This window comes from Fusarium odoratissimum (assembly GCF_000260195.1).
Source record: "Fusarium odoratissimum NRRL 54006 unplaced genomic scaffold supercont1.18, whole genome shotgun sequence".
NCBI lineage: Eukaryota > Fungi > Ascomycota > Sordariomycetes > Hypocreales > Nectriaceae > Fusarium > Fusarium odoratissimum.
Genome location: NW_022158777.1, coordinates 538,810 through 565,324, shown reverse-complemented (window position 1 = coordinate 565,324; position 26,515 = coordinate 538,810). Strand labels below are relative to the sequence as shown.

General features: G+C 47.4%; 11 protein-coding genes across 12 annotated transcripts; 8 read left to right on the top strand and 3 right to left on the bottom strand.

Annotated features, from left to right (window-relative positions):
* Positions 1-566: 566 nt before the first annotated feature.
* Positions 567-4,083, top strand: FOIG_10532 (uncharacterized protein). Its single transcript, XM_031210878.1, has 9 exons — positions 567-872; positions 1,042-1,482; positions 1,532-1,792; positions 1,843-1,926; positions 1,977-2,061; positions 2,109-2,196; positions 2,248-3,276; positions 3,328-3,434; positions 3,483-4,083. Exons 1-9 carry the CDS (start codon positions 618-620, stop codon positions 4,037-4,039), a joined length of 2,907 nt encoding a protein of 968 aa, XP_031059589.1. The 5' UTR covers positions 567-617; the 3' UTR covers positions 4,040-4,083.
* A 1,296-nt stretch (positions 4,084-5,379) lies between these two features.
* FOIG_10531 (uncharacterized protein) lies at positions 5,380-6,554 on the top strand. The gene is made up of 2 exons (XM_031210877.1): positions 5,380-6,154; positions 6,211-6,554. Exons 1-2 carry the CDS (start codon positions 5,518-5,520, stop codon positions 6,486-6,488), a joined length of 915 nt encoding a protein of 304 aa, XP_031059588.1. The 5' UTR covers positions 5,380-5,517; the 3' UTR covers positions 6,489-6,554.
* FOIG_10530 (uncharacterized protein) lies at positions 6,446-8,646 on the bottom strand. The gene is made up of 2 exons (XM_031210876.1): positions 7,922-8,646; positions 6,446-7,871 (listed from the first exon to the last, which is right to left on the bottom strand). Exons 1-2 carry the CDS (start codon positions 8,498-8,500, stop codon positions 6,591-6,593), a joined length of 1,860 nt encoding a protein of 619 aa, XP_031059587.1. The 5' UTR covers positions 8,501-8,646; the 3' UTR covers positions 6,446-6,590.
* A 451-nt stretch (positions 8,647-9,097) lies between these two features.
* FOIG_10529 (uncharacterized protein) lies at positions 9,098-10,488 on the top strand. Of its 2 annotated transcripts, XM_031210874.1 has the most exons (4): positions 9,098-9,199; positions 9,261-9,834; positions 9,886-9,972; positions 10,023-10,488. In XM_031210874.1, the coding sequence occupies exons 1-4, from the start codon at positions 9,197-9,199 to the stop codon at positions 10,289-10,291; spliced, it is 933 nt and encodes a 310-aa protein (XP_031059585.1). In that variant the 5' UTR covers positions 9,098-9,196; the 3' UTR covers positions 10,292-10,488. The 2 variants fall into 2 exon arrangements, with proteins under 2 accessions (XP_031059585.1, XP_031059586.1); XM_031210875.1 differs by having other exon boundaries at positions 9,098-9,834.
* A 1,571-nt stretch (positions 10,489-12,059) lies between these two features.
* On the top strand, positions 12,060-12,331 carry FOIG_10528 (uncharacterized protein). The gene has a single exon (XM_031210873.1). It carries the CDS (start codon positions 12,093-12,095, stop codon positions 12,276-12,278), a length of 186 nt encoding a protein of 61 aa, XP_031059584.1. The 5' UTR covers positions 12,060-12,092; the 3' UTR covers positions 12,279-12,331.
* Positions 12,332-13,099: 768 nt separating this feature from the next.
* Positions 13,100-14,935, bottom strand: FOIG_10527 (uncharacterized protein; the record flags this gene model as incomplete). The annotated part of the gene is made up of 1 exon (XM_031210872.1): positions 13,100-14,935. One exon carries the CDS (start codon positions 14,933-14,935, stop codon positions 13,100-13,102), a length of 1,836 nt encoding a protein of 611 aa, XP_031059583.1.
* A 1,222-nt stretch (positions 14,936-16,157) lies between these two features.
* Positions 16,158-17,802, top strand: FOIG_10526 (uncharacterized protein). The gene is made up of 3 exons (XM_031210871.1): positions 16,158-16,608; positions 16,657-17,278; positions 17,325-17,802. The coding sequence occupies exons 1-3, from the start codon at positions 16,319-16,321 to the stop codon at positions 17,697-17,699; spliced, it is 1,287 nt and encodes a 428-aa protein (XP_031059582.1). The 5' UTR covers positions 16,158-16,318; the 3' UTR covers positions 17,700-17,802.
* Positions 17,803-18,252: 450 nt separating this feature from the next.
* FOIG_10525 (uncharacterized protein) lies at positions 18,253-19,882 on the top strand (the record flags this gene model as incomplete). The annotated part of the gene is made up of 3 exons (XM_031210870.1): positions 18,253-18,683; positions 18,736-18,968; positions 19,080-19,882. 3 exons carry the CDS (start codon positions 18,253-18,255, stop codon positions 19,880-19,882), a joined length of 1,467 nt encoding a protein of 488 aa, XP_031059581.1.
* Positions 19,883-20,950: 1,068 nt separating this feature from the next.
* FOIG_10524 (uncharacterized protein) lies at positions 20,951-22,608 on the top strand (the record flags this gene model as incomplete). The annotated part of the gene is made up of 6 exons (XM_031210869.1): positions 20,951-21,125; positions 21,175-21,272; positions 21,320-21,418; positions 21,465-22,304; positions 22,357-22,489; positions 22,550-22,608. 6 exons carry the CDS (start codon positions 20,951-20,953, stop codon positions 22,606-22,608), a joined length of 1,404 nt encoding a protein of 467 aa, XP_031059580.1.
* Positions 22,609-23,230: 622 nt separating this feature from the next.
* Positions 23,231-24,132, bottom strand: FOIG_10523 (pectate lyase; the record flags this gene model as incomplete). The annotated part of the gene is made up of 3 exons (XM_031210868.1): positions 23,578-24,132; positions 23,389-23,531; positions 23,231-23,335 (listed from the first exon to the last, which is right to left on the bottom strand). The coding sequence occupies exons 1-3, from the start codon at positions 24,029-24,031 to the stop codon at positions 23,231-23,233; spliced, it is 702 nt and encodes a 233-aa protein (XP_031059579.1). The 5' UTR covers positions 24,032-24,132.
* Positions 24,133-25,381: 1,249 nt separating this feature from the next.
* Positions 25,382-26,462, top strand: FOIG_10522 (uncharacterized protein). The gene has a single exon (XM_031210867.1). It carries the CDS (start codon positions 25,452-25,454, stop codon positions 26,283-26,285), a length of 834 nt encoding a protein of 277 aa, XP_031059578.1. The 5' UTR covers positions 25,382-25,451; the 3' UTR covers positions 26,286-26,462.
* Positions 26,463-26,515: the final 53 nt, after the last annotated feature.

The window sequence follows — 26,515 nt, the reverse complement described above, 5'->3', positions numbered from 1 at the left end:
ATTGTCACAGACGCAATGGACCCGTCGTCAGCTTCACTCTGTAACATAGAGTTTTCTTCTTATCACGGTGGCGGGTACTCTATCCTCTCCTCGGTCATGACGACTTGGCATCAGCTCGCTAGACGTGATTCAAACGGAGTCTTCTCGGACCCGGAGCAGTGACTGTAATCAGGGGGGGCTGGGCTTAGATTCTGCAGCAACGGACAAGGTGCATGTACGGTTTGTGTTACGTGCTGGCAGAAAATGCATGGTCTCAACAAACGTGCAACGAAAGATACGAGGACGATGGGCCAGCTGAAAAAAACCAATATTGTGTTTGCAGTTGCGTCTTGACCGGGTCAGATATTGTCTGACGCTTACAGGAGATTCGAGACTCGAGACTTACAGCGAAGGTTTCATCTAGATCGCCGGATAAGCCGTGTGTAGGAAGTATTCATAACTTAGTTTTCCCACGGCTATTCTCTCTGCTCTGCCTCTCTCACCTTGGGCAACATCCCTCTTCTTCTACCACTCCCCCCACCCTCTTCCCCTGTAGAAGCAGAGAAGATCTTCACCTTCGCTTTTCCCTTCACTCTCGTTTTCTTGTTCCGTGAGACTCAACGTCTCCCACGTGAACCATGACTTCCGAAAAGTCGCAAATGGCTTCGGAAAAGTCTGCCTCTCGCTTCATAGAGTCTGGTGTTCTCCAACCGCCGAGTCCTACCACTGACGCTGCTACGCTCAAGAGACTTGAGGCTGGCGATCATGGCACGACCAAGACGTCGGAGTATCCTACGAGGAAGAGTCCCCCGTCGAGATCCGCTCACAGCTCATATTCGGGTACGCCTGCTGCAATGCAGATTCCCGACGCCGCGGCTGCGGATCTGCCTGTTGTAAGTTTCTACTGTCCATTTGAGTGGATTTGTTTCATATCGTCAACGTCGATTTTCCTCCCTTGCATACCGAGCCTGCCTGTCCCGATTCATTCCTGTCGTGGCACGGTAGATATTGCGCTACCTGTCTGCAATGCATCACCGTCGTCACAAATACTAATACAAATAGGTCGCGAGGTATATTGCCCGTCGCGCAACGCTCCTAGGATGGTTCGATGAACCTGCTGCTACTGCCATCACAAGCGGCTGGTCGTCAACATGCATTGCCCTCAAGAAGCCAGATGGCACATACATCTACAACCCAGATGACCCCAGCCCAGATTTGGTCGCTGCTGTCAACCGCCTCAATGAGAGTGCTATTGTGTCGATGGCCTCTGAGGTCACCAACTCAGTGCTTGACAGCATCAAGCCTGGGCAAGCGAGTCTGGTGAATGAAGACACTGGCGCTCGCATCCCCATCATTCCCAGTCTTGCAGATGTTCATGAGACACTTGTGCATTTGACAAGTTCATGCATCGTTGTCCAAGAACGATGTGTGCTTATTTGGGCTCACGAGGCGAGGACTGTTCTCACAGTAGCTCACAATGTTGAGAAGCAGATGCTGGGTTTCGTAAGTCTACCATTCCCCTCAAAGATTTGTTATCTAATATTTGTTGCAGATCGTTGGCCCCAATATGCCTCGTGGTCTTCTCGCCCAAACAGAAGAGCAATCCGTCAATGGCATGCCAACACCCGTTCGCGGTGCCATTGATGAGAGAAATGAGGTCTACCAAGCCGCCATCAAGGTGGAGGAGGGCGGTGAAGGAGATGAAGACGTTGAAGGCCAGGAGCTCAAGCGTCCGACTCTTCTTGTTCACTCGTTCCGAATTGGCATTGTTATCATGCTGGTGATTCTCACGCAGAGCGTGGGTGTTTCAAGAGTGAGTTATAACAATGAGCTGAGTGGTGAGTGATTACTGACGTTGAGCAGCTGATCCGACAATGGTCCTGGGATGGTGATTACAAGCGCTTCATTCTCTGCGTTGTCATTCCGCCTCTGTGCGTTCTGTCATTGGTAAGTACTTTTCGCCACGTCGTTGCGACAACTTACTGACTGGATCCAAGTTCTTCTTCATCGTTGTCGTCAGTAGCGTCTTCCAACTACTTCTACCAGCTGGAATCTGTCTGAGGAACTCAAAATTCCATTCTGGTGAGTACTTCGCTCTGACAAAGAAAACAAAACTGACACGAGGACAGCCATCAAGCCCAACCCCAAGCGCTACCGAGACTACCAACTTCCTCACATCACCGTTCAAATGCCTGTCTACAAGGAAGGTCTCCGAGGGTAAGCTCAATCTCATCTCAAGTTGTCATCTCATTCTGACTGACTTCTCAGTGTCATCGTCCCAACAATGGTCTCAGTAATGGCCGCAATCCAACACTACGAGAACCAAGGCGGCACCGCCTCAGTCTACATCAATGACGACGGCATGCAATGCATCCAACCCGAGCTCGCCGCTGCCCGCAAGCAATACTACCGCGAAAACGGCATCGGCTACTGCGCCCGTCTGCCCAACAAGAAATCCCCCAAGTCCAAGTCCTTCTTTTCCTGGTTCAAGCGCTCACCCCCCGTCGACCCTGAAGTCGACAACCAAGACGAATCAGAAGTCAGTCCTCAAGGCCGCGCAAACGAACTTGGTTTTGTGCGCAAGGGCAAGTTCAAAAAGGCTAGTAACATGAACTACTGTCTTGCTTTCTCGAATAGAGTCGAGGATGAGATGTTGAGACTTACGGAGCTTGAGTGTGAGAGTAGGGGTTGTGCGTATGAGGATTTGAGTGCGGAGGATGATGATCGGTTGTATGAGCAGGCGTTGCAGAATATGGTTGATGCTGATGAGGGCAAGACTTGGGCCGAGGGGAATATCCGCATGGGTGAGATCATCCTCCTCATCGACTGCGACACCCGTGTCCCTATCGATTGTCTCCTCTACGGCGCTCTCGAGATGTATGAGTCTCCCGAAGTCGCTATTCTCCAGCACGGCTCAGGCGTCATGCAAGTTGCGCATAACATCTTTGAGAACGGCATCACATACTTCACCGACATTGTGTACACAGCCATCAAATATGGTGTTGGCACTGGCGATGTAGCGCCGTTCGTGGGTCACAATGCGTTTTTGAGATGGAAGGCTATCCAGAGTGTTGCGTTTGTCGATCCCTCTGATAAGGTCACGAAGTGGTGGTCTGACTCGCATGTCTCTGAGGACTTTGATATCAGTTTGAGAGTGCAGATGGCTGGTATGGTATGTCGGTTGGCGACGTATCATAATGGTGGCTTTCAGGAGGGTGTGTCGTTGACGGTTTATGATGAGTTGAACAGATGGGAGAAGTACGCTTATGGATGCAACGAGCTTGTCTTCCATCCTTTGTAAGTCTGACAACTCTCATTGGTTCCGGATCTTTACTAACTCTTTGGCAGTTACAAGTGGCCCTATAAGGGTCCCGTTACTCGACTCTTCCTCCGTTTCCTGTGGAGTAACATGCCAGTTACCAGCAAGGTCTCCATTCTGGCCTACATCTTCACCTGTAAGTACCCATATTCACTCCAGTTCAGTGCCGGACTAACAGTCACAGACTACGCCATCGCTGCTGGTATGCTTCTCACTCTGGTCAACTACATCCTCGTCGGTCTCTTCTTCCAAGATCTCGACCAATTCTACACTCCATCTTGGGGTATCTGGGTCTCCCTCCTCGTCGTCTTCAACGGCGTCGCCTCCATCGCCACCAGCATGACCCGTCACCGTCTTAAGGAAAAGTCCTTCTGGGTTGCCATCCTCGAAGCTTGCAAGTGGCTTCCCTTCCTTCTTCTCTTCTTTGGTGGTATTAGTATCAACTGTGCCAAGGCCCTTCTATGTCACGCCTTTTCCGTCAACATTGAGTGGGCATCGACATCAAAGGAGCTGGGTCCTACTGGTATCTATATCGGGTTGAACAAGATGATGCACAGATTTAAGTGGACTTTCCTTATCTGCATTGTTATTGCAGCTGGTATGATGTACATGGCCTTTGGTGCACCTTGGGGTTGGACTATTGCTCCTGGCAAGTTCTCTGCTGGTACATATGCTATTGTGCCTTTGGCTGTGCAGGTTTCCTGCGCGTTTGCTCTGCCGCTATTCCTCGGCTTGACTTAATTGAGTATATATGAATGGTAGGATGGATGGGTTACGGTAACGACTTTAGATATACGAACTAGTTAGCTTAATAGATTATGTCGTCAAGCATGTCGACTAGGTAATGCAGACTCTGTGCCATTGCTCAATTACTCAAGTGAGAAATGCCCATGCCTGAAACACTCCTCAGTCTTCTGGAGACGGCTTGTTTTCAAATCCTTGAGTCACAATAGTGTCGTTGCGATACATCAATAAGAAGCGTAATTGGTTTAGTGGTAAAATTCTCCGTTGCCATTCGAGTAACGTCGGGGAGCCCAGGGTTCGATTCCCTGATTACGCATTGAAAATGAAGTCTGAGATGATTTCAATCTTTTTCCGTTGTTTCTTTTTGCTCTGTTGTTAATTTATAGTGTTGCTGGCGATGGTTATCCTAGCATCGTTGTGGCTAGTTTCTTCCATTTTAGCATTCCTTACCCACTACCCCTTCCTTTCGAATAAATGATAGCCTAAGAAGCATGGGATATAACCTAATTTATATTACTTATTCTTTAATATAAAGCAAATCAATAATGTTAATTAATATATTAGTTTAGCACTGGAGGTTTAGGAGGAATAGATAAGTCTAATTATCTGGCTTATTTCCCCCATGTTCCGATAAGAAGTTTTTCATTACATGCCAACCAACTTGAGATGCAAGTCATGCAACCAAGCATATAAAAATCCATTTCCATTCTCAGAGATCATTTCTTGTCTCTCTAAGCGTATCAATATTACAAAACACAGCTTATGCTCTTTGTTTCCTGCGAGCCTGGTTCTTGCCAACACCATCATACATGCCAAAGTCAACTAAACTGACTTCCCGCAGGCGCCACAGTTATCCTAGATCCTTAAGAACAGGTTTTAAATGCCTGTCACAGCTTATGGGGCCACATCATAGGAGCCATTATGCACAACGGCGTGTTTTCATCATTCCTTCTTCGCCAATGATGGAATCTACAAACAGAGGTGGGCACACCTTATGCGAGTCTCTGACCACATTAATGATGTAGTAACCTTCAATTACAGCTAGCAGGCAATCGGAGCAATGACGACCCCGTAAACTTGCAGCCAAGCCTTTGGTGTGGTCAAGAGACGTGTCGAGGCCCCCTAGGTGACGAGACATGCAGCCAACAGCATCCAGCACTCGCTTGCCTTTTCCTAATATCGAATAGCTTCATGCCTGGCTTACCTTACACCTTCCCTTATGGGGTACATGTTTCTGCTGTTGGGTTGCTATGCGTTGTAGTGGCTTCCACCAAGTGTCATACCACCATCACATCCAAGCAGATTGTGGACTACCTATTTTGGGCACCAAATCGTCAGAGCTTTCCCTGGGAATTTACCAAGGCAAGTTTCCTTATCGTTACGTTCGCGCTGCCTTTTGCGACCCATTCCTGCCCATTTGCGCTCTGTTCAGCGTTTTCTCACAGCATCTCCACGTCTTGTCCCGAAACAGCACTATGTCACAGATACCATCAAACTATCAGTGCAACTGCAAATCCTGTTCTACCAGCAAATATCACACTCGCTCAGTAGCTAAGTCTTGCACAAACCAAATATCGGCTAAGGAGCAGCACGCTGGAGTGCAAGCTTCATCGCAGCTGGGGTCACGGCAATCATCACACCCAGCCAGTGGCGGAAAGGGGCATCTGGTATCAAGGCTCATGCAGTCTATCATTCGTTATTGGACCTTTATGATGCTGGACCAGCAGGTACGCATAAGCCAAAGCCAGCCGGACGACATACCCTCCAGTCCTGCCACTACTCTCAGTAATGACAACACGAGCGATGGAGGGTCTACCACCAGTCTTTCCAAACGTGATAGATCCTCGGATATTGAAGAAGAGTCAGTGGATGGTTCAGTGAATGGAGGAGCGTCAATGAGCCAAACAGATCCCGCCTCGAATGAAGATGCAGATCTAACAAAGTTCACCTTAAAGAGTCTTTTGTTAGGTGAGGAACTCAAGAGGCTCCAAGTCTGGAAAACATCCTTTTCCAACGACGAGCTGGATAGACTACCTACTATCGACCACGAAGTCGCACAGAGTGTACTGAAATGCTTGACGAGTGTAGCCAACATACTGATTGAAGGGTCAAGTCAGTCATCACCTACTTCCAATCCTTGACCGCAGTATTCGCTGATACACCAACAGAGGAATGGCGAATCAGATCGGAGCCAGATGATCTTAAGGCTGAAGGGGTATTTCTAGAGAGTCTACTGGAAGAGATTGAGACAAAGGCATCGGAATCCAATGTCGAAAACGAGGCAATGACGGATTGTAGTGGTATTTCAGAGTCAGATGAATCTTACCTAACCATTGGGAATCCAAGCTTGATCAAAGATCTCAAATATGAGATCGACAGACTTCAAATGCTTTCTCACTCTTTGCGCCTTGGATTAAGGACCGGAGTCATATTTACGAATAGCTGAACACTCGATACCTTACATATATAAACCGTTATCAAATAAAACATTCCTTCGAAGAAAAGACACTGGGTTTCCAGGATATATATATACCATGTTCAAGGAGCTCTAGTCAGTAATCTCCTGGCATTCCATGTCATTCATTTCAGCACGCTTAACCATTTCCCTGAGAGGACTAATGACCGACTGGTAAAAGTTTCGCTGGAACATTTCATAGTCGCTTTGTTCATCGTCGCTGCTTTCGCCATAAGCCATGCAGTAGCGAACTGCCTCCTGGTATTGAACACTTGTCTCGGTTCCCAGGCGACTCAATTCCTTATCCAGCTGTTGCTGTATAATCTGCCCTTTGAGCTCCTTCCAAAGCCCAAGCTCCAGAAGAACATGTCCGAGATGGTACATGAACCTTTTTGGCCTTGTAGATCCGTGATCAAACATGGCGGCCCGCAGAAATGGCATCTTTTCAGATTCGATGGGATAGAATTTGATGTCCTGCGTACCCCATCCATCACCAAGCCATTCTCGCCAGCCATATCGGAGAGTCGCTTCGGCAAGCTTTAAAGCCAGTCTGAAACGGTTGTTTCGAAGCGATCGACTACGGTGGAACAGAGTGAGATAGCGCCGATATTTCTTTCTCTTCTTCGACTGCAGCCTTCTCTGATCCCCCTCCCGTATAATTTTGGAGAGAGTGAGAGGTTTGCAACCTGTCTTTGGTCGCTTATTCTCATCCAGGTAGAATATCTGGTGGCCGCTATCCCGATCAACAGCGATACACATGGCTAGACGATCGCTGCCTTGTGCAAGACTTCCAGGGCATACCTGAACCCGACAAAATTCGGCAACGTTTTGTGGTTGTATGCGCTGATTTGACGACAATGCAGTGCTAGATGAGTATCCAGAGTCACGGCGCCAACGTTGACGAAGCCCATTCATTACTGTAACCAAAGGCGAAGACGGCTCTGAGTAGACAGCATCACCCTCGTCCCCCGGGAGGACCAATCTGGAGTGAGCCTCAAACCAGATGTAGTCTCCCTTGTTAAAGTTGGACTCTATAGCAACGTGATGGCCGGTGATGGCAACGTCATTTGGATTGATACAAAGCGGCTCCTGTTCTTGAACTGGCACAAGTCCAACAAGAGCTGTATGTCCGTGTGCTTGCTCTTGGCCGTTCACTGGGCAAGCTTCGCACAAGTGACGATAGAGAGTTTTCGTGGCTGAACTTGAAATGTAAAGCCTGGTATAGCTCGTTGTTGATTGAGATGCTGGTTGACAGTTTGAAAGCCGGTAGACCAAGCTTTCAATAGCGGAAACATCAAATCCAATCTTTTCGATGAGCTTATCGAGGTCCTTGAAGATCCTTGAATTTCGAATTTTACGTTCACTTGATCGACCCTATCGCCCGTTAATTAGCGTTCTGATATGACAGTGGATTTGATTCTTACCCGACTTCGAGTGGGAACTCGCGAGAATGAACTGAGAGCATCCTGTAGTTTGTCACGTATACTGACAAGTCTATGTTTCAGATCCTCTATGCTTTTTTCACCTGTTGGCCCTTCGCTTTGCTGAGTCTTTTTCGTAGTTGTAAACCATTGTTCTACAAGCGCCATGTGAACCTTAATTCTCACTTTCTGATCACTGGCCTTGTCATAGAGCTGCTTCACACAAGTCGCCTTCATGTGAGGAGTTCGGTCTAGCAGTATTTCGTATTTCTCCATTAGACTGCCGTTGATCTCACTGATGTAATGGAAATCGGCCTCTGAAATACCCGGTGGCAGTTCTTGTATGACCTCTAATTCAAAATCTTCATCCTGATCCTCGTCAAGAGCCGGAATCTGTCCAAAATAGAAATCTTCCTTGATGGTAGATGACGTTGAGGCTACTGCTTGAAGGGGACTAAGATTCAAGGTTTTTATGACAGCTTTTCGAATCTCTAGTCGGTCTCCGATGGCTCCGTTGACTTGCAACGAATTGTGATTTGCTTCGTTTCCAGAAGCATGGTGAGAAATCGTTTCAGAGTCCATTTCGAGCTATCTAATAAAGCTGGCGTCGAATAGAACATGGAAAGGGTGTGGGGGAAAAGAAACCAGCAATACATATGACAGTTTCATCAGATGATCAGTTGCACAAGTAGGCCGAAAGATAAGTCTGGGACCCCAACAGCCCCGAAACTTGAGGCTCGGTCTAGTGGAGGGAATCAAATGCAGAAAGGCGAAGCCCCCACTGATATTTTCAATGGTATGCATAATAGTTCGCAAAACAATATTATCATGCATGTCATCAAATAGTAGTCAGCCTGGTTGGTTGCCCAACGTGACGGGACTGCATTGCATTGCATTTACACGTAGCTTTGGAAACCAGCCCATGAGCTTTGCTTACACCACGATAAATTAACCCCTCTTCTGCCAAAAGCATCGCAGCCTACCGCTGAATGGGTGTACATCTTTCCAATCAAGTAGCTTCAAATTGAACAGCTGATCAAAAGGTGTATTTACTCGTGTGCGGCTGAGGAAGAAGAGCCAACGTGGCCGTAATCAATACCAGTCAGCATGCATGCCTTGAGGGAGGGCGGAAATTCCCTCTGCAGTCTTTTTAGCCGCATCAGTGTACTGAGTTTGTAATTTGAAGTGGCTGTAGGCCCGGACCCGTTGTTCTAAATTCTTTGGCTTTCAGTCTGCCTAGCCACTTAGCAGTAAATCCACTTTGCCAATACTTCCATCATGGTGACTTTCATTTCCAAATACACTTTGTCTGTTATTGTGACTAACGCAATTATACTTACAGATTGACCCTATCGGAGCAGTAGCAGCCGCTACAGCCTCAATTGATCAATCCCTCAAGCTTATCCGACGAGTCTCTACGGCCATCGAGATCCATAAGAATGGCAGGAAAGACCTAGAGTTTATTTTCGAGGACCTCTCCAGTATTGCCCAAGTTATAGAACTTGTCCAAACCATCGAAGCAATCAGAACCAAAGGAGTTCTCAAAGCCTTAGCAAATATGCTAAAACATGCTGAAAAGCTAGATGATCATGTCCAACAGGTCAAAAAGAAGTTCAACACCGGCTCTTCATTTCGTCGCGCCACTCACCACTTCATGACTGGCCCTGAAGATTTGGAGCATACCAACAGAGTGGTCAAAGAGCTAGCATCTCTAAAGACCACGCTCATCCTTCATATTCAAGTTGCTCATGTTGGCCTTGTTGTTCAAAATGATCAGGACAAGCGGGCAAACCCGGGTTGCACTCACATGTTGGACAGTTCGGTTCTTCATGAGGTCAATCAAGTTGTTGAGCAGAGACTCGGCAAGGGACAGGGGCTGAAGATAGCTGAAGTCCTTCGAGGCAAGAGCGCAGACGGTATGCATTGTGGCTATTCTGTCATGGCAGATAGCTAACCTAGCTTCATAGATGATGGAATGATTCGCCTTTCGCAAGAGGAGTATGAATGCCTCGTATTTCATAGCTTGGACGATAGTCAATCCAACCAAGAACTCGGTACGTCATGGCCTGATGGGACATCGTTTGGGAAACTGATACTACGCAAGGTACAATTCGCGTTGCCAATAACCAAACCTTTGATCAAGCGTTGCAAATCAACGGATTTATAAGCGACGACTGGATGGAGTTTGCTCAGAACCTGACTATCGAGGATAATGAAGCTCGCAACCAGTCTATCCAGGTAAATGTACCTACTAGGACGGAGCGTTTCGCCGAGCTTTTGGCTGTCAGAAACAAAACTCTCGAGATGATGCCGAGTTCGGCTTGGGCACCAGCCCCACTGATGCCAAAGCAGAATATTAGAAGCCTGGAATGAATTCGTATTTCCTCTTACCACTAGTTGAGTATAAGGGGATATGTTTCATGATTCGCGGTGGTGGCTGAGGAATAAGGGTTCAAAGCGGCAGTCCGTGACAGATTACGCGTTACTTAAGTGTCATTTTCTAATACCGAGCCAGACTTTCCAGAAAGCCCCAGTCCAACGTAGCAATGCTGTACTGATTATTTGGTGGCGGGTCAGAGTGCCACATTTGCCATCTTGTACATTAAAAAGCTCAGCCAATTCGTGAAATTCTGCAAAGGATTCACAAAACCAACAAATTCGCTTCTAGGCGAATATTTAGCTCTCATAACAGTTGGGTCAATCCGTGTTCATAATTGTGTGTTTTGTAGAAGGAGAGCTGTTACTGTGGCGAATTAGACGATCAACAATTACTTTCAGTCGTATCTCAGCGAGATTTGACGTTGTCTGGAATTCTGGGTTCCGTTCTAGACAAGAGAGATTTAGACATGTCATTGGCGTTATTAGCCAAAACTGAAACCAAATACACGACAGATGTAGATAAAGAAGTGGGTCGAGGGGCAAATCCAAAGAGCTTCATACACTTGAAAATAGCATTTAGGATACACCAACGTCCATGTTGTTAGGAATGACACTTTAAATACAATGGCGCACCTTTCTGATCAACAAGTTTGAGTGGGCCAGCGTCAGTCTCAACGACTAGGCGTCGCCACATCACCAGGACGTGCTAAGGATCCAGCATGAAACTCATGAGCAGGGGCGTCCATTTGATGAGGCATAGCGCTCTCTGGAGCATGGTTTCCTCAGTTATGCACATGATTTCATCGGTTGTAATCGACCTTGTGACTATTCACTATATCTTCCTCAGGACGAGAACCTTGACCAGGGGGAAGGTCTCTGAATATCAGGGACGAGGGGTATGGCCTCGCCCGCTTCAAGGACAAGATAGCTGGGAGAAATGTCGTAGCGGAGCACTGAGCATTTTGACAGCATAAAATATTATTACTGGCATGTTTCGGCAGCCTCGTACACCTCGCTAAAGTAAATGTGTAAAAGTCTAGCTTTCGCCACAAGGCTCACTAGCAAATAATCCTTCAGAGTGACAATAAAAACGAGGATATCGCAATAGACAGGCAAATAAATATAGTAATTCTTTATTAAGAATGGTGTATTTTAGCATCGTTAGTTTATTCTTATAATAAGCAAAGCTATTCTGAAAACCTACAATTTGCAAGACATTGCTTTTCGCTGGGGTTCCAAGAAGTTAAGTCAAGGCTGGTTATATTATCAAACAGTTCGCCCAGCTCATATGTGACGTAACTATTCGTTTACTCTTCTGCATTTAACTCTTGAATTATTCATGGCAGTCCAATCCTTGGAAGTTAAAGTAGAGTAAGCCCTGTGATTCCAGTTAGATCAGAAAATGAGGAAATTGGGGGCCAATCTGTTTTTACTGGCCCGACAAACAGCCACCACCATTTGATATCAGCATGCAGGATGACGTAAAACCACAAATATGCAATATATAAGCTTGCAATATAAATAACCAATACTGTCTGGATTTGACTGTCTTTCCTTGATAACTTTACGGCATTATAATAAAAAGTCTTATTGCCGAACTTGTTTAATTGTCAGCCATTCCATAGTCAGCGACTCTCTCGATAATAAACTCAGGTAAGTATTATAGTTCTTTCTATGTCTTCTGCCAAGGATTGTAAGATCTCGCTGACTTGCTTAGAGCACGTGTATCGCGCAAGTTTTAACTATGTCTAACTTTCGACCGCACCCCTTGCCCTTCACCAGTAAAGACCCCAGGATGAACGACGCGACGGGAGAAGGGGAGGCTGCGATTAGTGATCCGTGTCTTTTCCCCTGCTATATCGCCTCAGAACCAGCGTATGCTCTTGCAAGAAAGATCAAAGAGAAGAAGCATAAGAGAGATGAAGCTAAAGCGGCTGAGAAGAAGCTGGATGACGAGGAAAGCACTAAGGCGAAGGAATAGCTTATAGCAAGAACAATATGTCTTAATATAACTCGTTTAATCTGTATATTAATATAGTTTTGTTTTAAAAAGAGAGGGAAGACCAGTAAAATAACCAGCGAATAATCTTGAGCCCATGGCAAATTTCTGGCACAGGCTAAACAAGGAATTACTTGAACATCTAAGCCATGACGTGTGAGACCTCTCTGCATTGGGCCTGGACCGATCTGCACCCCCACTTTCCGACACGACTTTTGGATAGGAGGCAAATTATCAAGACTGCATCAGGCACATAATGGTTATAAAGCGTGGTAGATAATATTGCAATGTTCAAGTTTAATGGTATATCATGTAATAATAGTTATTATAAATATTACTAAGACTAAAGTTAGAAGGCGGCAACTAGAGTCGGCCAGGAAGGTGTTAAGATGACCAACTCGTGGTTTACAATAATGGTAGCCATTCTCATCTGGCTTTTATGGCAATCATGAACATGGCTAACTTGTTATTCCTTGGCAAGTAGATGGTCTAATTCTGCCATAACTACTCGGTGAGATGCAGCTATATAACGTCAGTAGCTTTAGAGAGTAGAGTATCCTCTAAGAAGTTTTAAGGAATACAAAAGTGCAGGCCAAGAGAGCTAAGCTAAATTTCTTAAATAGACCTAGAATAAGTAGCCCAAGAATATTTAATCCTCTATAGGATAAGTATAGAAAGTTATAATTACCTACCAGAAATTTGCCATTAATCCAGCTGTTTTAAATACCTTCACATCGACTCAACCATTCGTATTCAGCCTCGGCCCAAGATAAGTACATGACTCATGAGTCAATTATCCCCTATTAGTCCGCATTATACGAGTAAGGGCCCCAGCTGGGCACACCCTTCTTGGTCTTCGGAGACCCAATAGGCTTCAGTGTCATTTTGTCACCTTGGCAAGTATACGTAGCCTTGCCGTTGGAGAAATAACCTCCGCCGGGTGCAAGATCAAATTTGGTATCGACGCCCAGTGACGGCACCTTTGCCTCGGCAGTCCCCGTCCCCTTGGTAAAGGAAAGGCACAGCGTCCCGGAACCGTCGCCGCCTGAAGCCGTGGAGACGACGCCAGTCGCTTTCCCGTTGACGACAACGCTGACCGGCGTGTCCCTGTCCAGCAGCTTCTGAACATACGCGACGGTAAAGCCGTCATACGTAAACGTGGCCTGTTTGCCGTGGAATTCGAGCTTGGCGGTTCCACTGACCCGTACATCCTTTACGGTAACTTGTGGGATGGCTGTTAGAATGTCCTCCATGAATTTCTGAGTCGTTGGGATATCAAGACTCCAAGAACTTTTTAAGCACGGGTCCATCGGAATCTTCGAGCCCTTGCAAGAGCCTTTGGCTGTTGGCGGTGGACGAGGACGTCGGGTTGGGCGAGGGCGCTTAACGGTGGTTGTTGAGCACTCTTTCTTACGGGCACCTTTTTTAGGGCGCCTCTTGCAGCATTCCTCGTCTTCGTATTGCTGGACGAAGCTGATCTCAACCTTGTCTGTGTCTTTGTCCTCGGTCGAGGTGAAAAGTATAAAAACCGCTACTGGGTCCGAGGCACAAGGAATAGTAATGACACCTTCTGATCCACCGCCTGATGCATCGCCAGGGAATGCATTCCAAGTGTTTGGATCTGCAAGCCTCCATGCCAGTCGCTGGTTCCCTGTGGTGGACGCATAGAGCTTTATATTCTGGCCTGGATCGAAGGACGTTGAAAACTCCCTTATGGTAAACGGGAAGGTTTCCAAGACGGCAGTTCCCTCGGTGGCATCCTCATCGACAGACCATATGACACCAATCTCGTCAGGAGTGTTGATTCTCGGGACATATCCACCACCTGAATCTACGATCGAACCAATGGTGAAGGATTTGGCAAATTCGAAAAAGTCGTCTGCCATTGTGGCATAAGCGGTCAGACGGGCCCTCTCTTCGCTTTCGCTGCTTGTAAGAACAGTTGACGTGACAAACTGATGGATGTAAGTCAGGTCGTGCGAGGGCTCGAGAGACTGAAACCATATGTTGGCGTTGTACTCATTCCTCCAGATGGGGACCCCTGGGTCGTAATATGCGGCAGCCCTCCACTCAGCATTTACCCGAGGGAACACGAGGTTGCTGAAATAGTCGGCCGACGACTCCACCACCCACCGTGACGGGCTGTTAGGAGGGGTCTGTCCTCCATTGAACTCTTGCTGGACGCAGTGGTAGATCTCATGGGCAACGCCCTGCATGGCCTTTGGATCCATCTGGAGAGCCTGTTCCGCGCCCCAAAACTCAAAGCTTCGGATCTGGCAGGGGCCGTTTGGTATGGGAAATGACGCATCGAGCGAAGCAGAGCTCGGAGCAGCCCCAAGGATGATGACGAGGTCCGGAACCGTTGCGAAATTTCCATAGTAGGCGACACTCTCGGTGATGGCTTCGTGCAGCAGGGAATCGACGAGCTGGGCACTGGTGCTCCAGTCCTCGGTGTAGATGACGCTGACTTTCGTGTTTCCGATGGTCTTGGGGTAGCCCTCTAGCATTTGGCATTGGCCGACGACGGTGAAGCGGTCTCCGGGTATGACACCTGGCCAGAACTTGGCACAGCTGAAAGCGCCCTCCTGGGCCAACGCAAACTGGATAGTCGCGCCGAGCAGAAGAAGTGCATTCAACATTATAGATAAATCTAAAGGTAATATGATGTGGATAGTGTGTCTGCAAGTTTCTACGGAGCAGCGATGGCAAGACATTTCATATGATTTTATTATACAGCAGGAGACCTACAGCCCCGATTTTCAACGGAGACACCACCTCACAGGCTATTGGCACAGTTCCTGGTTACCGCACTATCTAGGACAAAAGATCCTTTTAGCAGCACTCTGTATGTGGGTCAAAAGTCTGCTAAAGAACGGGATCTTTCCCGTGTGTAGCATGAAAATTGGGGACATCCGCTAAGTTGTGCTGAAGGAAAAGTCGTCAAGCCTCTGATGTCACGATTAGAGGATGCTATGGCTTGCTGTGACCTTCTGGACAGTGGCTTGGAATAAACCAATGTCCATTAAAACACGGAGCTAATCCACAACTGTGAGAGTGATTGTGAATTATGAGCTGAGTTTCACCTCTTAACAATTACGGAGCGTAAACACCGTTCCGTGACGGAGATGGAAGTGGCAGGAAAATAAACATATTTTACTGCTATTTACAAAATACTTGATGAAACTATGTATCTTACTAATAAAATTCAAGATCTGTTTAACATTAACTACAAAGGTGGCAAGCAAGCTGCTTTCTCTCTAATTCTCTAGGAGTTAAGCGACAGCAATACCATTCCGGGGAATAGGAGGGCTTTGGGATACATGACTGAGCTGGCAAAATGCATCGTGGGGAATATTATACTGGATGTCCTCGCAATTCAACTTCTTAGAAGCAATGGTTTTTCTGCTGCTCATATTGGAGCTCAAGGAAGGAAGTCGTGGTATTGCCACGCATTCACAGTCAATTCAAACTATCGGAATGTTTTTACTAGCAAGCCGGATAACTAGAACATATACCCTAAAAGTGATATTAATACATACTGGCTAAGTAGTATGCCTTCGCGTTATTAATAATATATTTGCATATATATAACTCCTAATGCAAATTATATATTTACTTAGTTTATGAATTATTACCTTCTTTATGCTTAAGGGTAAGTCACCGAAAAGATAAGATAACAGTGCTTAAGATGAGACCAATTTTAGTAAGTATAGTGTGTTCATTCCGAATCAGGCGGAGAAGAGTGACGAAACATGCACAGCTTGACAAAATCCGCACCTGGTGACTTACCAGGGCCGGACATATCTGAGCTCGCACTCGCTCTCGTCAGCGCTAGCAAAAAGTCCGTTAGACACTGCTAAAGTCCGATCTCAGGAGGCAAAAACTCCGTTTTGATTGGAACGTTTTCTGTTGAGCGTGACTTAGCGACTTGGAATTATAACAATCTGACATCTTCCCCAGATTCAATCTCAATCTCATTTCATTCATCTGTTTATCTTTCAGTTGATACTTGGGAATCGAACATGGAGTCTTTCAAAGCCATTGTTGTTGGCGCTGGGCCAGTCGGGATGGTCCTGGCTCACGCGCTTCAAGTCTCTGGCATCGACTACGTGCTTGTTGAACAGCGCTCTCAAATCCCTCCTGATCCTGCTTATGGCTTATTTTTATGGCCTCATATTATGCGAATCTTTCACCAACTGGGAATTCTTGAAGCTGTTGAAGCTGTCGCGCAGCCTATGGTTGAAGCGGTTCATAGATCAATTGACGGCAGTGTTATTCATCGCTCCAGAGGGTTTGAAGAGCTCGGCGCACTGTGAGTATAAGTTTAAGCGCTGCTGGATATTCTGCTGACAACTGAAAGGTTCGGATATCCTATGGCTATTTTTAACAGAGGTGATTTTGCCTCGGCGTTGATGAGCAAGCTTGCAAACAAGGACCAACGCGTCAAGACAAACAAGCGCCTCACCAACGTCATACACCACGACAACGGTGTAACAGTCGAATTCGCAGACGGTACCACAGAAGAGGGATCAGTTGTCATTGGCTGCGACGGTGTCTGGAGTAGTGTCCGCGATCAAATGAAAGCGAAAGCACCAAAAGGCCTCTTCGACGAGAATCCCAACCCATTTCAAGCACCCCACGCCGGCGTCTTCGCCAAGGCTCTATGCCCCAAGGAACTCGAGAGTGGTAGGAACATTAATGTTTACCAAGATGGGTCTCACGTTCAGGTCTTTACTGGTCTGAGAGAGGCTCAGATTATTGTGTATCATCGCATTCCTACTGCGAGAACAAAAACGTTCTTTGGCCAGAATGATGCTGAAGAGGCGGCGAAGCCTTGGATGGATGTCCCGGTCGGAGAGGGAATTACGTTTGGTGATTTATGGAGGAACAAGATTGCTGGAGGTAGTGCGAACTTTGATGAGGGTGTTTTGCCGTGGTGGCATTGGGGACGTATGGTTCTTGTCGGTGATGCTGCTCACAAGGTAAGTCGTATACCACGTTGACTGATCTCAAGCTAACATTGAATAGATGAACCCTATCAGAGGTGCAGGAGCATGCTGCGGCATCGAAGACGCCATCGCTTTAGTGAACGGCCTCAGCCGGCTGCTTCACTCAGATGCCAACCCATCAGACCGCAAGCTCCGCCAGACTTTCCTTGCATATCAGTACGAGCGAGAGGCTGCCGCGAAGTTATGGAACGATATTTCTGGGCTGAACCTAGAACTATGCATCGGTGCCAATCAGCCCGCACTGAAAGCGCAGGGCGTTGCTGATTACAGAACTATTCCTCTGGTTGCGGATGGACCTATCTTGCAAAATGTTCCGTTTGACGAGAAGAGAGGGTTTGTTCCGTGGACTAGGAAGACTCGCAAGTCTAATGATAAGACTAAAGCGCGCCTGTAGTTTGGAGATGGTGGTCTATTATAATTGGCGGTCATGGGGCATCGTATAGTACATCAAGGATTAGCGCGCTCGGGAAGGGTAGGCAAGATAAATTTAATCACTTCCATATTCGCAATGCAATCATATGAGATCACGGTGGCTTAGACTGGGTTACGTGTTGAATCTGGACATCAAGTTAAGCTAGCCGCGACGCGATAGAAATACCAGCAAAATCTACTTTGCTCGGTACCTATAATTAGATGATGGCCCGTATGAAACAATATATGACCATTCGTGGCTTGAAAGGTCTCACTCGATAGGATGATGTTAGTTCCGTGGGTAGTACAAACCAATAGTCTGTCTTGGCACTGAGGCTAAGTGGTGAGGCCGATGAATTTGGACCAAAGCAAGTTGAAAATAAGTCAAGCCACACGAAGCTGAAAAGCAGGATAGCGAATGATCGACAAAGCCTGTTGAGGAAAGAGAAAAGAGGCAGGTATGTTAAAGAAGTAGGTCTCCTATGTTCAGCCTTGATCCAACTTGTTTGTTTTCAATCACCCAGAAGTGCTCCGCCATGACTACATTCGCTGTTCAAACCCTCATCATAAGCGCCCTTTTCTTAGGTGTCGCCCAAGCAGAATCCAACAGCACTTCTGGTAATACCACCATGGTTGGATGGGTATCCCCCACACCCCGACGAAGTACCTGGGGTATTATCTGGAGCTGTCTCTCGATTTTCATCGTCTGCTCCTGGAAATGCGTCCATCTCAACATCCCAACCCACGAGGAGATCCAGGGTGAATGGCATACGATGCAGCTCTGCAGAGGCTTTCCTGATGTTTCCTTCTGGCCTAAAGCGCCCTTACGCCGAAAATGGAGACGCAAGATTCTCTGGATGACATTTATTGCTCTTGCGCCTGAGTTTGGGGTTGCGCTGGCAGCGGGGCAGTACATTGAAGCTCGCCAAGATTTAAAGAAGTTTAGGCAATCTCTGTCTAGTGAAGCGTTAGTTATCATTGAGAATGATGGGAGAAGACGACCATCTAACAGCAGTCAGTGCACAGAAATATACCATGGCTCATGCTTTTTATGTTCAGATGGGAGGTATTGTTAACTACGGACCCTCACCCCAGTCTTCCACCATCGAAGAAGATTCTGCCAGAAATCTGAAGTTAAGCAATGGAGTCTCTGATGTTGCCCATCCAGACTCTCATGCCGCCTTTGCACCAAACCAGAGATCCAGTTCCACTGCGCACGGAGATCCCGCACCTAAAATGGCTCGTTCTCTATGTAGGTTCTCCTTATTTACATTTCTTTCTTTAAGGCTTGTCCTTCATCACAAATGTCGTGCATTTATATTAAAACAACCGTACCCAACCTAATGATCTGACCTGTCTACAGCGGAAGTTCAGCCTGATATGTTCAGGATCCCCGAGTCCGATGTAAAGGATCTGAGCAAGGCTGATGTCATCACCAAGGCGTTCGCTATTATCCAGTGCACATGGCTCGTCGTGCAGAGTGTTTCTCGAGTCGCACACGGATATGCCATATCTCTACTGGAGTTGGCGACTTTGGCATTCATCTTTTGCGCATTTATTATGCACATGTTTTGGTGGAATAAGCCATTCGACGTCGAATCAAGACGTGTTGTCACGTCAATAGGGCCCAATTTTAAAGGGCCTCCAAATTTAAGCACTCTGTCAATGGATGATTTGACGGCGTCCAATAATGCACTTGTCTGGGAAAGAGTGGAAGATATATCAGGCCATACTTTTTGGCGTCTCATAGCCGAAATGGTGGACACCACTGATCCCGACTTTGCATCTCGACCTTACATAGATCATCTCCCTTCCGCCTCCCTATACATCGCATCGATTACATTTTCTGCTATTCACCTAGCCGCCTGGAATTGGGAATTCCCTTCAGCAGTAGTTAGATCTCTTTGGAGGTGGCTCAACTTTGGAACGCTGGTGGTTTCCTTCATACCCTTAGTATGCATAGTCCTGCTCACATTGGATTTCCAACGAGAGTCTCTCGAGCTAACTTTTGGAATCACGGCTGTGGTGATCTTGGGGATGGGATTATTTACTTATGTTATATCAAGATTGGTGGTCCTGGTTCTGACGTTTTATTGTCTGTCGTCGATGCCAGAGAATGCATATGCCACTTTGGACTGGCTGGCGTGGGTCCCGCATTTCTCATAGGAGCTTGCTAAGTTGACAGTGAGAGGCTCGATACAGGCAATGATTGCGCGGTGGAACTCGGTAGTTGTAGATAGACATAGAAATGGTCATACGACGGCGCAGTTCAAGTGATAAGTGACTATCGCTTCTGAAATAAAAACAAAACAACCTTCCTTCGTCCCCACCAAGTCCTGCCAAGCGGAGACAATTAACATGACGATGTTCGGTCTGACGTTATCACCGCGGCAGATCAACAAAGCTACCACCATAAAACGTGCCAAGATCGTCAACGGACTCAAATTGCGATGCTGCCATAAACCCCATTTAAAAGTGCGTATCACATCCAATATGATACCATCTGCAGTGGCACGTGGGGACGTTGGAGCAAGGGTGTTGCCTGACGGTGACTCCGTAGCCGGTTTCATATTTCCACCAACGAGTCATGTTCAGTCCGGCGATTACAAAGATTCGGTATCGCCATGAGTGTAATGACCTTCCAGAAAAAGAATGCCAATGAACTTTATTCATCTTTAATTGCTGTTTATGCCTGGGCTAATCCTCGGGCCGACAATAGAGTTGCAAGGGTGAAACTCCAACCCGCAATCGATCATCCGTCTAAAATCCATATCTGGAGATGTTACAGGGGTACGCACAAAATACGAAGCACCTATTTCGAAACTCTACAGGGGACCATAGTTTCAAAAGATGGTTGAACGTCATGCATATTCCCTTTTAGAATCCGATAAGACCAGTTCCCCAGTTGTTAAAGTTCAGCTCCCTCAACCTGAAGCCCTGCCAAGCCGGTTACTTCCTATGAGATGACAAGACGAACCTATTGCTTCTATTGGAGCGAGTTTTGTGTTCCGGTTACGTTTTGGTAATTCATTAGAGTTCAACTGCCGACTATAGTATATCTGGAGTATGATATCGGCCCCCACGATTTGTTGGCCTGTGGTTATATAGTCTTGCGATGTAAGCCGATTGAGTTTCATCTGAACCATCGACCATCTTGTAACATTCATTTTCGCTGCTGGTCACGCACAGTCTTTTCTTACTTTTTAAGAAGTCATTCTTTTCTTTAGAGCAATTATGTCTCTCTTTGCAACGGCGTTGCTGTCACTTTCTTTTTCCACGGTCGTTTCTGCGATTCCGTTGGTTGAGCGTCAGGATAATGGGACCGCTCCCGAACCCGCTCCGGCTGACCCTGGAGTTGACTGCTCTCCTTCGTCATCTACTGGTCTGAAGCCAGAATGCTGGAAGGCCTGTGAGTTGATGGCGGCGCTGTGGGGTAATAATGAAGCTAATGAGGGTAGTGGATATGGAGAAGTACATCAACGACTGGGTCACTGAAAATGGAACCAAGGCCAACTGTGAAGAACTTGGTTTCGCTCAGTGCTATCTTCAGTTCAACGTAAGCTCGCCCAGCACTATAATGACAAGGATAAGCTGACGGATTAGGGCTTCACTGGTCTTACCTGCAACTTGATCACCAGCGACACCTGCCCTCCCTTCAACACCAAGGATGTTTCAAAGTATGACTCCAACCAACAATTCTACGTACGTTAGCCGTTTCCCTCACTCTTACCAAACTCACACACCATAGGCCCTCTGGAACATCTACACCGTCTACCAATTCTTCAACCAATACTCCCGCGCCCTCAGCAACGGCGCCTCCCTCGCCGGCCAAACCATCGACGCCATCGTCGCTAAGGTTGCTCCTCCCGTCGAGGCCAACACCGCCACCAGCGGCCTTATGAACATTCTCGGTTCCACCCTCGGCATCGTCTCCATCTTCACTGGTCTCGTTCCTGGAGATGCAGGTGTCGCTGTTGGTTTTATCCGTGCTGGTCTCGGTGCTGCTTTTGATCTATCCGGCAAGCTCGGCGAGACTTTGACAAAGACTCAAACTGCGAACGACCGATTCATTCAGCTCGGTGATATCGGCTCTGGACTTGCTAAGCTTGTTGAGGCTTACCAGAACAACCTCCTTGAGACTGTTAAGCTTGTGCAGGGCGACCATGCTATCTTCATCGCTGCTTGCCAGGACGGCGGATTCTCTCAGCGTGTTACTACCTCTCTTACCATCCAGGCCAATACTCTCTACCGCCAGCTTCAACTCTTCATTCTTTCCAGCGCCCTCAAGGCCAACGGCATCGTCTCGGCCAAGAGCACTGGTCTCAACGCTCAGACTCGCGCTACAGACACTGGTGGCGCCATCTCCTGCGATGCTCTTGACCCGGCCGGTAACTGCAACCAATGGTGGATCGATGGAGCCGACACTTATGCTCTCCACAACCCCAATGACTGGCGAAATAACCAGATTGAGCTCACCAAGGCCATCGTCGATGAGGGCTGGGCTACTCTTGCTGATGTCTTCAAGGTTGAGGACTGTGCTGGCAAGGAGCCCACTTTCAATGGCAAGGAACTTGGCGTCACCTGTCTTGTAAGTCAACATACCCGATGTATTAGAAACAAAGATCACTGACAAAACACAGGCAACCCACAACTGGTGCGAGTGGAACTACCAAGACTCTCCTTCGCTGTCGCGATCTGAGCCTCAGTGGAAGAACTGCGACAACGACGACAAGTGGGGAACTCTCTGCGGAAGCTTCCAGAGCGGACTCGAGAGTAAGTCTTTGTTATATCTGACCTTCTGCATGAAAACGAGACTAATGAACCTTTGCACAGTTCCCGAATCTTACCTTGGTCCTCTCCTCAACAGCGACCAGACCTGGTGCAAGCGATAAACTGCACACACTGTGAATCAGCATTCTGGTGGAGTAGTCATGTCATGTATTCTGATAAATGCCCAAGTCTGCTCTCGAGGAGGGCTTTGCGCTTATGGTCTTTCGGTGATCATCAACCACTGAGGGATGTTTTGTAGTATAACATAGAAGTCGATGAAATAGAGGTGGAGTTTAGTTGCAGTTAGTAGTTCTACATTTTCAATATGCAATTTGGTCAAACACGAACATGAAGCTTAAGTATGTCAACCTTTCAATGTCGTAAGATATCAAAACCCGTCCTAGGTTTACGAGTCAGTGGAGCCCACTTCACAAGGTAATAAAAGGTACATGCCACACGCTTAGGTATTGACCTGAGAGCAGCTTGTTTAATTGATAGTTAAAGCTTAGAATATCTGAGTGAGCTACATAAGAGCAACTAAATACTCACAAGCTTCCAAGTAGTTAAAACTCAGTATGAGAAAGGTCAATAGTGAAAGTGACATATACATGTTCAGTTATCTAAAATAATAATATACACGGCATGGAAAAGGGCGACAAAGTGTCAGCCCTAGGTTTCAAATCAGCCGATTAAAGAAGATGATACACACTTGCTACCAGAGCAATATCAAGCCGACATGTGCATCTAGCACTTGCCAGCCTTGGTAGGCTCACACTCGCCGTTGGACTTGTCGCAACCGTTGTAGCCCTGGCACTGGGTCTTGGGGTAGCAGTTGTTGGAGTAGGTGGCCTATCGAATTTGATCAGTATGGTAAGTTTCATGATTACACCGGGATCACTAACCTTGTCGCCGAGGTTGGTGTTGATGCCGATAAGCTCGCCACCGTTGACAGCAGTGACGCCCTCCATGTGAACGGATCGCTTGCACTTGGAGTTGCCCTTGCAGTTACCGCAAGAGCGGTAGACTTTGCCGTAGTCGTTGGCATCTATACAAGTCAGCATGAGATCAAAGAGCAGAGGCACCTGACTTACAGAAGTTGACAATGTTAACGTGGCCGCATCCATTGTGCTGAATAACCTTATCAGCAGCCTTGTAAGCACCGCCACCAATGATGTTGGCAGTTCCACTACCCTTAATAGAGATAGCGTCCTCGCAAACATCCTCAAACCAGACAAACTCAAGGTTGCAAGAACCAAGACAGTGCACACCCTCCTTCTGGTTCGCACCAATAACAACGTTGCGCAGAGTAGCACCATCCTCGAGAACGAACACAGCGTCCTTCTCGCCACCTTCGCTCTGGCCAGAGCACTTGACGCCGCGGTCGTAGCGAACCCACTTGGCGTCGAAGACTTGGCCCTTCTTGAGGTACTGGGGAGCGCTGAGGGACTTGGTACCCGTGGCTTTGGGGACGCCGCCTGTGTAGCCAAGGCAGGCCATGGCGGCGGGGAGGGTTGTGAGAAGGGTGAGAAGGCTGGAGGCGTGCATTTTGGCGGTGTTGAAGACTGGAGAGTGCTGAGTTGAAGAGAAGCCGGTCAACGGTTGATGAATGGCAAAGATGGAAGCGAATGTCAATGCAGAGAGTCGAAGCTGGGATGGTTAGAAACGAATCACTGAAGGGGAACTTGCTACCCTTCTTATACACGCTCTGGCCTTTGTCATTCGCGATCAATTTGCCCGAGTACGCTTCATCCATGCCATCCCAACACCACGGTTCTCAGTAAGTCATCCACCAGTTCTAGTTCGCCTATTCTCATCCCTCCTCTCCATCAATCAGAACAGACAGCATCATCCGCTTTACACAAATAAAATAGGGTGTTCAGCTCCTTGTTTCAGGACGAGCTATTTCCTCCACTTAGGTGACGGACAGCCCAGCGCTGATAGGCTAGTCAAAGCTGAGATCCCGGTCGATGTTTAGGGATGCGCGTACCAGACTTAAGCTTATTTCGGGTTCGGATGAATTAACCGCTTTCAAGATATTATGCCCGGATGAAAGAGGCAGTGTTGGTGAGATGACTGCTAAAATCCGTAATTATGTGGAGTGCATGCATTAAGTTGTTTCGAATCATCTGATAAGCTTATTGGAGCGGAACCACTTTAAGGAATTACGGCGGCTACGATTGGTGGTGAAATTGTTGTTCTTCTGCCACCGCTGATAGTGCGACTTCCGATACGAGGCGGAAGACTGGCTCCGGTAATGTTTTCAGAGAGCCAAAGGAAGATCGTGCTCGGCGGGCTCTTCGCCGAATGATGAACGCGAGATGGGAATACGAAGTCATGGAAAAAGTCACCTGGAGAGCACCTTACCAAAGCCCAGGACCAAGCCATGGTAGAGCGGCCCATGAAATTTCTGCGTTCACAAGTCTACCGAGAAAATGGCAATAATTTGTGGCCGAGAAGCCGCACTCAGGAGCGGACCATACCGAGAATTTCACTTGAAAATGTCATCGATACGTGTTGAACCGGGGAATAACTCACACTAAGGAGACCCAAGAATGCCTCGATCGCGTTACCAAGCGCCCGGGACGCTCCTCTATAGCGTTAAGACGACGCCCGAAGACGCCTCCCATTTCGGTCGCCCCTTACAATGCAGAGATCCGACGCAGAAATTCACCGCTTACCCGGTTTGCCGCATTCCTGACAATGAGGCTTACAGGTCCCCATCTCATTCGCGGATGGATATCATCTGGGCAGGTCTGGACAGCTACTTCAGCGAATTAGCGCCATGTTTACGCCACAACATTCCAGTGCCTGACTCCTGCACCGAGCCTTTGATCAGCGTGACCTAAAGAAGTCAGCTGTCTGTGAGAAGATAATGGAATGGGATCCCATAGACCAAGATTTCGCAAAAGCATCATCTGTCATTCACATCTGCCTTCTGGTTTCCGTGAGTCAAAACAGTGGTACAATGGCACTCTTACGTATGAATACGACTCCTGTTCACCAGGTTCATCCATATATTCGGATCATACTACTAGTCACTCTTCTAAACTGCGGCTTAACAATTCTCTTTTTCTCTCACCTCATCTTCTTTCCAACCCTTGCTAGACAGCATATTCCTCTCGACACGATCAGATCATCAGTCAAGCATGTTTTGCGACCGTTGGCCAGAAGACCGGATGTATCAAAGTCATGTGTTGAAGGACACCGAGAAGTCCTTGCCTCTGGATATACCGTGGAGCTAAAATGCAACATGTACCGGCAAGGAGTGACATACGATGAAGTATCCTCATTCAGTGAATGCGCAGCTGTTTGCGAGTCACTAGATATTGATGTATGCTCGTACCATCCGCCGTCAAAACGCTGTGTCGTGTCCAGCCTTCATGGAAGAGATGTTTCCCGAGAAGGCGCCTACTACATGACAAAAGTCGAAACCAGCGACAGACAAGACAGCGATTCCTTGGAATTTGAAGATCCCTTTGAGGTGGAGCCAGCACAAGAGAAAGACGACTGCCTTCACCGCCTAGCTCGCCTCGAAGCCGAACTGGAACATTCTCGCTCGGAAACGATTATACCCACGCCTTTGTGCGGCGTACAAGGCATCGCTATCCACGGTCGCATCGACATGATAAATGTCTCAGGCGTCGACGCATGCAAAGCTATCTGTCTCGCCAACCCATCATGTCAAGCTTACTCTGCGTCCGACGACCCGGGAGATTGGTGTTATATCTTTGACAGACCGCACGGGGGCGCAACGACGAATTATTATCGCCACTTGCACACATATGATCGCGACTGTTAGAAAGATTTTCATTAGGCGAGATAGATCGAGAGCGTTTCAATTGACAGTGTCGGAATGCGTTAGCCGAAACCGCAGCCGACATCCGCGGAATCGGAAATATGGCATCGTGGTGGAGCACGGCTGTCAAAGCTTGGGCAGCGACTAGTGAAAACCCCGCAGTATAATAGCTGAAGAACACTCAATTGACCAATTCCTTCTGGAAACATTCTATCTAAAAGCAAAACTTCGTG